Genomic DNA, 12,901 nt, shown 5'->3' with positions numbered 1-12,901 from the left:
TCCAGCCTGGGTGAGGAGAGCTGCCAGGGACACTTTTGAGCCCTACATCTGAGGTGACTTCTTTACTTGGTGGGAAGGCAGGCACCTGACCCCCAACAGCCAGCCACATCACAATCAGCCCTGTGCTAACCACCCACAGCCAGCGGCCACGGCAGCTCCCACAGGACCACAGAGGAGCTCAGGGCAGAGGAGGGGCTGGGAGCCTACTGTCATTCTCGGCCCGTTACTCACTCCCATAACTGAAGAGGCAAGACGCAAGGATGGAAAACAGAATAAAAAAGAAGGTAAAACAAAACTACCCTCCCTTCCCACATTCATCTGACCAATGGAAAAGTATGACATCTAAAAATGTAAGTGGTTGCAGCCCAACATTCAGCATTAAATCACTTTTTTTTTTTCCTTTCCTATTTCCACTTCTTATTTTGACCTAAAAATCATCCTCTTAGAAGGCAGGTTCTTTAAAGGCAGGACTGATCATGGACAAAACCTTACTTGAGATGGTGTTCAGTGGGGATCCTTGCTAGAGAACGGCTGCATCCAATGTAATCCTCACCCTGCCTGTCTGCATTACTCAGCTGCACGCCAACTCGTTAGGTCACACGTTCTTTCCCAAGAGCATGTTTCTGTCAAATGGTATATGATGCTCTCATCGCCTAGATGTCAACTGTGCCGTCTCCACACCCCCACTTACCCAGCGATGTTCTGAATGGAGACGCTTTTGGAAAGCATGGTGCTCTGCTGGGACCGTCTGTTAGCAAACACAGGGGCGGCAGTGGTTTCATCGGCCAGGAGGACGGCTGACCGAGGGCGCTCCTTGGGCTGGGAGGCTGCAGAGGACGAGAGGACACCATTGGAGTGTCAGTGACTCAGGCCCTCCAGCACGGACCCACCCGACAAGTATCAGACAGGAACAGAATGCTTTGTAAGAGATCCACCCTGGGAGTGTAACTGGAGACAAAAACTCTGCGGAGGTCAATGTGGCAACAGTTATTGAAACTGTGAATGTCTATACCTATTGATCCAGTGGTTTCCTTCAGGACATGTACATTCCACAAGATTTACTTGTTTACACTTGCAATGGCATATGACCAAAGGTACTCAGTGCAAAGTTCAGTATAAGCAAAATGAGTTACCAAAGTAAGGTCAGTTAATAAATCATAGTATATCCTACTGGTGGATACTATGAATGTGTAAAATAAAAACCAGCACACCCTGAATGAACTGACACAAAACCGCACGATAACACATTAAGGGGAAAAAAAATTGAGGAGCAGAATAACGTGTGCCACAGACCACTGCTATGTTTTAAAAGCAATAAATAATCCAAATTGGTATCTGCTTTAAGAAAGAAACTTGGAGAAGATAAACATAAGAAATGGAGTTACCTGTGGAGTGTGATGGAAATGAGGCAGTAAGGATAAAGAATCACTGAAAGTACATATATTTAAAAATTTAAACTAATTCAAAGAGAAAAGGAGATTGAAAGAATTTTAAGGACACAAGCAGCCTCAGAGATGACCTAGTCCAGTGTTTTTCGTGTGAGGGGCTTTTGAGTTATGCAAATGCCCAGCCCTGTCTGTCCTGTGTGGGTGGGACCTAGGGGTCTAAGACGTTTTTACCAGCTTCTCTATCATTTCTTCTGTACATGTCTGAGAACCCAGATTTTGACCAATTCCTCTAATTTATAGAGGAGGAAAATGCAACCTGTGTTCAATGCCACCCAGCTAATCTGTCCTCATAACTGAGTATTTCATGTGCTGTTCAGTCGCGTCCGACTCTTTGCGACCCAAGGGCTGCAGCATGCCAGGCCTCCCTGTCCCTCACCGTCTCCCAGAGCGTGCCCAAGTTCATGGCCATTGCACACGCCCGAGGAGGACACTGGAGCTCTGATTTTGGGTCAAGTAGTCACACTGGCATCTGGGTAACAGATGATTTTTCCGTGGTAACGAAGCTGCTGTCCCAGACGCGAGCAGCATTATCCGTCCAGCCCTAGGAGCGTCAGGAGCTGAAGGAAATAACTGGGGCAGCTGTTACAGCTTCACAGTATTACAGGATGTGCCTGACTTAATAAAATGGATAAAACCATTCAGATTCTATTCAGAAGAAGGTGATGTAATCACCAGAAACCTGCTGCACGGGGGCATGACCAGACCCTTCTTGCAGGAAATATGCAGAACACCAGGAGATGGGGGGCCTTGCCCAACAGGGAAGACGGGCAAGAGGCAGAGAGGTGAACAGGCTCTAGTGTGCAGGGGCCTGGGGCACACCACAGGGCCTCCAAGGGAAGCTGGTGAGCAGATAAAATATGATGAAGGAGCAGTGCCCTGGCGGCTCAGTGGTACAGAATCTGCCTGCCAATTGCAGGAGACACGGGTTTGATCCCTGGTCCGGGAAGATCCCACATGCTGCAGGACAGCTAAGCCTGAGCGCTGCAACTACTAAGCCCTTGTGGTCGAGAGCCTGTGCTCCACAACAAGAAAAGCCTCCGCATGAGAAGCCTGTGCACTGCAACTAGAGAGCCGTCCCTGCTTCCCGAAACTAGAGAAAAGCCCATGCAGGAACCAAGACCCAGCAGAGCCAAAAATAAATAAATAAAATTATTAAAAAAAAAAATCAGGCGGAGGGAGAAACATCAGTCCTTGAATGGGGAAGTCCCTGAAGTGAGGATGTGGCCGGGAGGACAGGAAAAGACATTCTGAGGAGGAGGACTGTCTGAAGGAGGCAGAAACGCTCACGCAGTGCTACCGTGAAATGGAGATGACAAGCAGATGAGGAGGCAGGCCGGGCAAGGACATGCAGGATTGGGGCAATGGCTGGAGAAACAGAACCAAGTCAGGTCACGCAAAGCCTTCATGATTATCAAGAGCAACTTGCATCTAAGGGCGGCGTGGGTGTGCGGGGAGGTGAGAGAGAGAGCTCTGGGAATGCTGGAAACCAGTCTATCCCCGCTCAAGGAAGCTGCTCACTGTCTCTGAGCCCGGCATCCGCGCCCGCGAAGCCGACGGCAGTGGGAACGTTCCCACTGAGGCAGGCCCACCACCAAGGGCTTCACGGGCGTCACCTCACTTAAACCCAACGATCGCCTAATGGTACCACTACATCCTTCCACGGAGGAGGAACATGAAGTATGGGGGGGGTGGGGGGAGCCGTAAATGTTCGTCTTGAGGTTATGCAACTGCTAATACATTATTAACTAGAGGATTTTTGCAGAAACTAACCCTTGTGGCTGGCAATTTGTTAGGTAGGTGGATACCAATAAAGTCTCCAGTCAATAATGTTCAGGTAACGAAAGACGCATTAATACGTCTCTGGCCAGTAATTTGTTAAGCGGGGTGCTAGGACTCACACCCGTACAATCTGAGTCCACCACCTGGATTCCTACTGCTACCTTACCTTGGCGGGTAAAAGGGGAATGAGAACACACATGGGTGTTGGAGGTAATATCATAGGTAGCTTTGGGGAAGACCTCTTTTATCTGATTTGAAAGAAAGCAGATTTCTGAAAGAAGAGATAAATGTCATAGAGTCAAGAAAAAAAATTTAAGTAAGAGTAGGCTTGTAAAAGGTGTTGGGATAGGTTGGATCACTGGTTACAGTGGTGACAGTCGGGCATAACTTTTCCTCTAGGAATTTACATGCAAAGATGGGTAATAACCAGACTTCCGTCTGACAGGACTCCACACCCTCGCTGGCAGCACAGCCTGAGTGGCCGTTCCGAGCCGTCTGGAAGTGCTCAGAACAGTCAGGCATGGGGCAGCGGTTCTCACACTCAAGCGTGGACATCACCATCACCTGGAGCGTCTACCAAACCGAGCACCCAGCTCCACCCCTGGACTCTCTGATGTCGTAGGTCTGGGCAGGGCCCAAAACTGGCACTTTTAATTGATCCAGGAAATAGGCCTTGAAAAACACAGCCTGGGGGGCAAGTCTCAACTGGGTTCTGTGAGCTAATTAATGTGGTATCCATTACTGTGTTATTTATGGCAGCGGGTGGAGACAACTCAAGTCTTTGGGGGAACTGGTAATTAAAATGTGGTGTACGTTTCTGAAAGAATACCACGCAGCAATTTGAGATGATAGCTTTCATATAATATCACACGCAGATCTCAAAACCATATTGAGGGGAAAAGCAGCAGCAGAATGGATAAGCATAAGTCATACTGTCTAATTTAAATTCAACACACAAAATAGTAAGAGATATTTTCAGAAGTACACATACGTCTGAAGATACAGCAAATTAGAGAGGGCTGCATTAAATATACCACAGTGTGTACTAATGAGGGGAAAGGAGTGAGATAGAGAATGGAGAATGAAAAGGGGAAAACATTCAGCAAAACCAAAGTGGAGCTTTGCACAGACTGGAGAAGACGGGCTGATGTGACAAAGTGTGACGAACTCAATCTGTGTACCCCTTGAAGACCTTGAAAAAAAAAAGAAAAAAAAAAGCCACCCCTAAACTATATAATTTCGCAGTCTGTCAAGGAGTCTAATAAGCAAGATCTCATTTGATGTTGAGAGCACTAAAAGCAAATTTCACTGCTGACTCATGGAAAAGGAGTTTCAAAAAACATGGGGGTCACTCGCTCAAATAAACAAGGCTCAAGAGCGGCCTTGTAGGCTCACACACACACACACAATTCTAAGACCTTCCAGAGAGTTTGATGGTGGACTGCCAAGCTTTTGGTCAACGAAACTGCAGCCTTCTCTAAGTTACCACAAAATAGGTATTCAAACCGTGATTAAGAATAACAAACGGATATGACAGAAGTGTGTGTAAGTACTGAACCAGAGAGGCCAAGAGGGGCCATGAGGGGCGGGCGGACTACTTACACTTGCTTCTCATGATGACTGTGGGCAGCGAGGATGTGTCGTGTGCCTGCAGGTTCCCTTTGGGTTGCTGTAAGAAAAAGAAATTTCGATAAATTTCACAAGTTTTGATGAATTTTACAACTTATCTTCTGTCAAGTCTCAAGAAGCCTAGAACCCAAAGCCAGCTGCTCCCCTGTTCCTGCCAACGGCCCTCAGGGTCCTACTCTCAGACACGGCCACCCATGCTGGCCGTCGCCCTGAGCCCGCCCAGCCTGCAATTCTGCGAGAGCCGTCTCCTCTGCCTGGAACGCTTCTCTCCCCTCACAGGCCAGGCAGTCTCCTGTTTCAAGGTCAGACCTCAGGGGCAGAGCCACCACGAGCTTCTGTCTTCTCCTCCCGTGACGCAGCGACTGGCACCCCTCAGAATGCTGTGCGTACGCCCCCTCCCCCTGCCCCGGCTAGTTCTTTCCTTATTATGGTCACTGTCTGCTAGTCCATTGTCCCCACCACAACGCTGGTTCCTTACAAGCAGCATCTGTGCCCTTTTCATTTCCGTCTCTCCAGTGATCAGCATTTATGTATAAGGTGTTAAATAATTCTTAGGGAAAGTGCTAATTTTAAGACTTTTTGTGGCATGGAACAGAGACAACGTGTGAAAAAACTCCGGGTTGAAGCAATTCGTCTGAGATAAACCATTAGTGGAAAAGGGTCTGTTTAGAATGGGACTCCCCCTCTTCGATGACACTCTTTGACACAAGGCAGGCGATGTCCCTGTTACCGTCTTTCTCTGGCACAGTCACAATGACGACACTCATACCAGAGGTCACAAATTCAAAGGCCCACGGGGTCAGGCAGATGACAAGGACAGAGGCAAGCTGGAGGGCGGGAGGCAGCAGCCTGGGCCTGCGCATCTTGTCCGGAGGAGGCGGCAGCCACTCAGCCCAGTGGGCCGTCACCTCCATTTGCCTCCAACATCTAAGGACCTACAGCCCAGATTCTGTTCTACGGGCTTAGGAGCTGCCAACGGATCTAACGCTCCTGACTTCAGACTGCCTGGCAAGTTTGATGCTTACATACATTCTAGTGGGGGGAAGGCACAGACCACAGAAAGTAAATGTAATAAATACACAGACCCTAAGAAGGTGATATTTTGCATTAGTCACTCAGTCTCGTCTGACTCTTGACGACCCCATGGACTGTAGCCTGCCAGGCTCTTCTGTCCATGGAGTTCTCCAGGCAAGAATGCTGGAGTGGGTTGGCATTCCCTTCTCCAGGGGATCTTCCTGACCCAGGGATTGAACCCAGGTCTCCTACACTACAGGCCACTTCTTTACCATCTGAGCCACCAGGGAAGCCCCAAGAAGGTGATAAATACTGTAGAAAAAAAAAGAAAAATCCAGCCCTTGGACAAAATTTATGTCCATGGGCTGAATAAGATCCAGGGTACAGAAGCCTGTCGTCTTTACACTAGTTCAGTGCTTCTCAAAGTGCGGTCCTCGGACCAGCAGCATCAACATCTTCTGGGAAGTTATTAGAAAGGTAAACTCCTTGGCCTCACCCACCCAGAATCGGAAATTCTGCGAGTGGGTCACTGGCCCAGTGTCATTTTATAACAAGCCCCCGAGATGGCTCTCAAGTCTGAGGCCACTTCACTAGATAAACGTGTTTGGTTACTGGAAGCAAACAGCACACTGAGCGTGCGTGTAGATGGTGTTGGAGAGCACTCTTCTGACAAGAACAAAGACAGTTATGAGTGACTGAAACACTGAAAAACCACACGGGCCACCTAAACGCCCATCTGCCCCCAGCCTCGTACTCTACAAGGGCCTCTGACGTGCACTGGGTGTTATTATGTGACGTGCACACTCGGAGCGTAGACCACCACCCACTTCTCTTCTCGTCATGTGATCTACGTGAGCCTGTGGAGAAAAGGGATGCCGGGGAGGCTGGCTCAAAACCCTGCCCTCCCCAGGCTGTCAGCACGTCAGAGCCCCTGGTCTCCACCTGCTGCCCTCGGGGTCCCCAACGAGGAAGGCAGGAGTGTGCGGAGCGGGGCAGGTCTGCAGACATGGTTAAGAAGAAAGTCACTGCACTGGTGACAGACGACAATCACAGCGAAATGTGTGTCTAATGTGGACAAGTTCTGAAAGCATTTCATCTTCCGAAAGCCACAAATTCCCGAGTGTGTCAAGAAGAGATGAAACGTTTTGGGTTACTGCAGTCTCAAAGGAGGTACCGGATGATGAAAAGACAAACAGAAACTCTAACCCCGAGTCTCCCAACTCTGAGGATTTCATTGGTTCGGGCAGAAATGTCTTACCTTCATTTTGACCTTTGCACAGGAGCTCAGACTTTCTCTGCAGCCTTTGTGGACAAAGGCGCCACAATCTGAAAAGAGAGCAGAACGCCGGGTGCCATTAAACACACAGAGACTAGAGGCCCACACGGATTTTCACCGCCACGGCGGCCGACGGACCACCGGAGAAGCCGCTCACATGTCAGGGTGTGACTACCCGGGATTACAGACTGCAGCCCTCTTCCAGGAAGCAGGCGTGTGACATCATCAGGAGGAGGAGAAACAAGAGCAGATAAATGACATAACTGGCGCTTCTCGGGCAGGAAGCTGAGAGGCCACCAAAACTAAAAGTGAAAGTGCCTGCTGTCGACATGTGAGTCTGTGTCACAAACAATACGTAAGTGGTACGGATCTGTATTTGCATACCTGGAGGAGGAAATGGCAACCCAGTCCAGTGTTCTTGCCTGGGAAATCCCATGGACAGAGGAGCCTGGTGGGCTACAGTCTGTGGGGTTGCAAAGAGTCGGTCACGACTGAGCATGCATGCATGCACACGCACACGCACACAGACATTAACATAAACATGTAAGAACAACCACAAATGATATGTAAATGCACCCCCATCACAGGGGCTTTGAAATCTGTATGACTGCGTCACAGGCAGAGAGTGAATCTGAAAATCCACCTGTTTGTGTCCTTTTGACTTGGACTCCTATCCACCTTGAGCTTTTTGCAACACTCCAGGTCAAAAGTTGGAGAAGAAACATCATCAGCACCTCCAGGAGCCCTGACTCAAGAGAAAGTGGGAGACTTCCTGAAAGATGAAGCCGAGACTTCCTGAAAGATGAAGCAGCACCCAGATCTGCTGAGGACATGATTTTTATCTCAACTCCTAGACCCACAAGGGCTGCTGACAGAAAAAACCCAGCCCTCAGGGCCTCCAGAGGGCCAGCATCAGCTTGTACTGCTGCTATGAAGTCATACTGAGCTGGGCCAAGAGGCTGGAGGGGAATTAAAGCAAGTAAGAGATCTGTCTGTGGGGATTCCATGGCGAAAGCCTCCCCAGGGAAAGGCTCCCTGAGAAAATCAACAGACACCGCCCTTAGGCAATGCTTCCCATTCTGACTCAGGAAGGACCGCAGGTCCTTGAATGGTCACCCGTGAATCAAGGGCAGGATGCTCTCCTGACTTATATGTCCGGGTTCTGAGGATGTGAGTGTGGAAAAGGCCAGAATCCTAGACCTCGGGGCCTTCTCCATTCCTCTGCAACATCTGCCAGGCTCACAGGCCTCTTTCCTAACACCCCCAGTCACAGTGCATTGGATGATCCTGTGATTTTCTCCTCCACTGAGTAAAGAACCCGCCTGCAATGCAGGAGACCCAGGTTCACTCTCTGAGTTGGGAAGATCCCCTGGAGAAGGGAGCGGCAACCCACTCCAGTATTCCTGCTTGGAGACTCCCACGGACAGAGGAGCCTGGCGGGCTATGGTCCACAGGGTCACAAAGAGTCGGACACCACTGAGCGACTAACATTTTCTCCTCCACCGAGTGTTCCTCCAGGGCAGGGTCTCTCCATCTACTGCTGAAACTTTAATTGAGTCTCCCTAGCACAGTGCCTACTCATGCCGCCTATTCCAATGTCCGTTTTAGCCTTTATGCTTATTTTACAAAAAGGCCAAGTGCCCTGTCACAGCCTTGATTCCAGTGGGTCAAACACGCACCTCTAACAGTAAAAGGAGCGCTAGAGGCACGGCTGTCACACTCAGTGTGTTCCAGGTCCCGGCTCCCCGAGTTAGGTACTGTGACTCTAGGCCGGTTCCTCCTCCACAGGCCTCCATTTCCTCAGATCTCCAAAGTGAAAGGACCACATTTGCCCTCCCCATTCCCTTTCTCTGTGCTTCTGTAAGACTCCTTATGCTGCATCTCTTGAAAGAGATGGATTTTTCGAAGTAAATTACTTCAAAATGTTCTACAAGGCTCATGCTGCAGAAGAGTTTTCAACTTCTTAGTCGTCTGAATCGTCACTAGGACACAGCCATCCTTCAGGGCCTGGTTGGGGCAGTTCACACTGGAGGAATCACGGCAGATATGACCCCCAGGAAAGAGGCCACCTGAAGCAACTCTACTTTGGTCAACAGGATGGTCCAGAGCAGGAACTAGTTTGGAAGTGGGATGGGGTGAAGCTTTATCCTGGGCCTTTAAACTCTCAGGCCTACTGAGCCTTCTGTTGAGTAACCTCTTCTAGCTTCACCCCATGAGAAATTGACTCTCCAGTCATTTTTCTGATGCTCATCAACGGGAAGAGACCCTCAAGTTCAATTCCCAATGTCAGCATGAGGGGAGACTCTCTGGGAAAGGTTTATTCAGGGAATCAACAAGAGGAAGCAACCTGGAGGGAAGCAAGTCTACTCTTGCTTCCAGTGTCCTCTCCTCCAGGAATGACACTGCAAGGGAGCTGCACGGACGCTGTGCTTCTGGCAGTTTCCACTGTTGGTGATTATGCACACTTCCACATTAAGTCATGAAGTTGCTCCAGAGGTCAGCAGTTATGAAAGGGTTATACATCCCTGAATATTAATACCAGGGCTTCTCAGCAACATCCCTTTCTGGGCACAAGGGAGCCTTTGCAGAGAGCCCCCTGGGGAGTGACTCATTCTAATCAGCGAAAAGGAAACATGTTGAGGATACTTTTCTCAAGAACTGGAATACTCTGGCCCTTGTTAAATTGTCAAGTTCTCTGCTATTTGGAAATAAGGATACGTTTTGACTAAGAAATCATCATACTGCTCCCAGAAAAGAGAAGAATCGGCAAACAGAAATCCAAATAACTCCTGAGACTCCAATGCCTTTGTGCCCTTCTATACATCATGCAATGAAACTCACATTCCAGATCTAGACTCTGGTGAACTTTTATTAAAGGCTTTAAGCCCCACGAGCCAACGGCCTTCCACAAAGGGTCAAAGAGGAAACAGGTGGGCCGGACCAAATTTGTCTTTATTGACTTATATTCAAAACTTTTTCCCACTTACCTCCAAGAAAATGAGACTCAGACTCTCAGAAAGTGACTCTTTTAATAGTGCCCCATCATCTTTAGGATAAGTGAAAGTGTCAGTCGCTCAGTCGTGTCCAACTCTGCAACCCCATGGACTGTAGTCCACCAGGCGCCTCTGTCTACGGAGTTCTCCAGGCAAGAAGACTGGAGTGGGTGGCCATGCCCTTCTCCAGGGATTGTCTCGACTCAGGGATCGAACCTGGGTCTCCTGCATTGCAGGCAGATTCTTCACCATCTGAGCCACACTCCTTACTTAGCTTAAGCCCATCATGTGTGTGTACACTTCTAGCCCCTCGGCCACACCTCTGAGCTCTGAACAAACTCTTTCCTGCAACTGTGTCCCTTGCTCACTCTTCCTTCCCTGACTGGGTTGGCAGGACTCAGCTCTCTGAAGTCTTGTCTGACTCTCCCAGGGAAGCAGACCCCCAGTGATCTCTGAGCTTCTGGTATCCCACACCTGCTTCCATCATGATACTGTACCGTGACCATCTCCCCTCCCTTGCTCCACAGACGCCTGAGACCATGGCGCAGTCCTGCTGACCCAACATGTCCTCACGCACAGGCTTCTCAGCTCCCCTTCCTACCTTTTTTCTTTGTCTTTCACATGAAGTGAAGTGAAGTCGCTCAGTCGTGTCCGACTCTTTGCGACCCCGTGGACTGCAGCCCGCCAGGCTCCTCTGTCCATGGGATTCCCCAGGCAAGAATACTGGAGTGGATTGCCATTTCCTTCTCCAGGGGATTTTCCCAACCCAGGGATCAAACCCAGGTCTCCCGCACTGCAGGCAGACGCTTTATCCTCTGAGCCACCAGGGAAGCCCATTGTCTTTAATCCCCTTCTTCCTTGCCCTCTGTGCCTTGCCTAAGTATCCTAAGAGAACCTCTTCTTCATACCATTTTACTAACATAAAATAATACTTTGAAACACGGGTGAAAAAAATATGGGGAAAACTAATGAATTCGTATCACAGCCAAAGAAACCACAGATTTCGAAATGGAATTAAAAGGGAGTGCCACACCTAACAACCTTATCTTCAAAATGTTTAAAACTCATCATAAAACAGAAAGACGAAGAATCAAATAGAAAAACGGTATGAAGATTATGAACAGGCAATTCACAAAACCCACAGTTTCATCACCCTATAGAGAATTAAATAGTGGGAATGGTGCAATTATTTTAAAATAGATTTTAGGAATATTCAAGTTCTCAGACCAGTGTTTGAGATTTAAAGGACAACTCCAATTGACGTACCATAAAAGCAGAAGTAGTATTTTTAAAATGTACTTCTGGTAAACAACTTTTCACACAATCCACTGTTCTAGTTAACTGACACACACGTCCCCAAAGCCACAACCCAGCTGAAGTTTCAACATACTTTATAACATGGCCACAAGTCTGAGACATAAACAGTTTGCATGCATGTCTGCTTAACACACTCGAGTACCTACTTGAAAACCACTCAACTTGTTACCCAGCTGTCCTGGACTCAGTTCACGGTAATGGTTTTAGTGGTGTACGTGGGCGACTTAGAAACTTCGGCCCAACTGACATCAGCTGAAGTCTTGAGGTTAAAACCTCTGTTTTGGAAAACAGACAAGTACCAAGAACATACGAATTGAAGACAATCTAATACCACTTTCAAGCTCCCTGTCACAAACTCTATACCATGTTGTTAGGGGGATCAAAGAATTATTTGGCCTTTTATTTATTTATTTTTCAAAAAACATTTCCTAATAGCAGTAAGCAATATGCTTTCATTCTTCAAAGTTCTTCAAAAAGGTCTTGGCACCATGGTTTACGGGAACAGAGCTGACCCCTAATTGGACTCCTCTGAACTTAAAAGCAAACAACCCAGCCTTCAGCTTCTTTCCTGGCTACATGGAGGCATCAAACAAAAGAATATGAAGGAAAACCCACAGGGCTGTGAGCTCACATCTTATTTGTTGCTTCATCTTTTTAAAACTCTGCCACCAGAGCTTTGGTGAACTGTTATATACCATACACCCATTCACCTTCAGCAGAGAAATCCAACAACCCACCAGAGAAACTGGCCTAAGAAAATCAGCTTTAAAGAAGAGTTAAGAGGAGACGCCACGCCAAACTGAAATGAAATTAGAGAATGGCGTGAATACTCCAGGCCTGCCTGTTAAAGGAAGGATTCACCTTCCTGAGTTGTGTCAGGTTCTGAAGAAAGGGCTTGTCCAACGCTTTTCCAGGGAGGGCTGTGCTGAAGAGCTCTGACTACCCTTCCTCCTGGAGACTGGTCTGAGCAGCAGAATCCACGTTGGGGAGAACTCTCAGATCCTTCTAAAGGTTAGGGGTTAGAGAGACTTTTCTAACTTTAAGGCGAGAAAGGTCCAACTTCTTGCTATCATGTCAACACTCACCAACAAAACAACAGCAGAAAAACATTTAAATACTGATAAAGTTAGAAATACACGCTCAAAAAGGATTTCTGCAACTTCTGGTTTAAATTCTCTGGGGACTGTGGGACACGGCCTGGTCTGGACTGATAGAGCGTAGATACAAATGACTTGTAAGATATTTTCGGTAGCTGGTGTGATAACCACAGTGCTGGTTATACAGAACAAGACGAAAGCCACAAAAGAGAGCTACATCACAGGAGCTGGAGGGCTCACCTAACAGAAGTTTTTGCAAGAATGCTGGCAAACAAATCAACAAAGAGCAAAACCCAAAGTGCTCTGCTTGGGTAAGAACTGGTTTTACTGCTGAGACTCTTCCACCGT

General features: G+C 48.1%; 1 protein-coding gene across 10 annotated transcripts in view; it reads right to left on the bottom strand.

Moving 5' to 3' along the window:
• The window catches only part of AKAP13 (A-kinase anchoring protein 13), a 316,668-nt gene that overhangs the window by 30,997 nt on the left and 272,770 nt on the right, over positions 1-12,901 (bottom strand). For all 10 annotated transcript variants that reach the window (XM_061158636.1, XM_061158639.1, XM_061158640.1 and 7 more), the window contains 3 exons: positions 7,129-7,196; positions 4,830-4,896; positions 692-827 (listed from right to left, as the gene is read on the bottom strand). In XM_061158636.1, the coding sequence (XP_061014619.1) occupies positions 692-827; positions 4,830-4,896; positions 7,129-7,196 (271 nt within the window). The remainder of the gene's footprint in view (positions 1-691; positions 828-4,829; positions 4,897-7,128; positions 7,197-12,901) is intronic.

Source organism: Dama dama, chromosome 13 (genome assembly GCF_033118175.1).
Source record: "Dama dama isolate Ldn47 chromosome 13, ASM3311817v1, whole genome shotgun sequence".
Classification (NCBI taxonomy): Eukaryota; Metazoa; Chordata; class Mammalia; order Artiodactyla; family Cervidae; genus Dama; species Dama dama.
The sequence above is the reverse complement of the archived record's forward strand: the minus strand, read 5'-3'. Positions and strand labels throughout refer to the sequence as shown.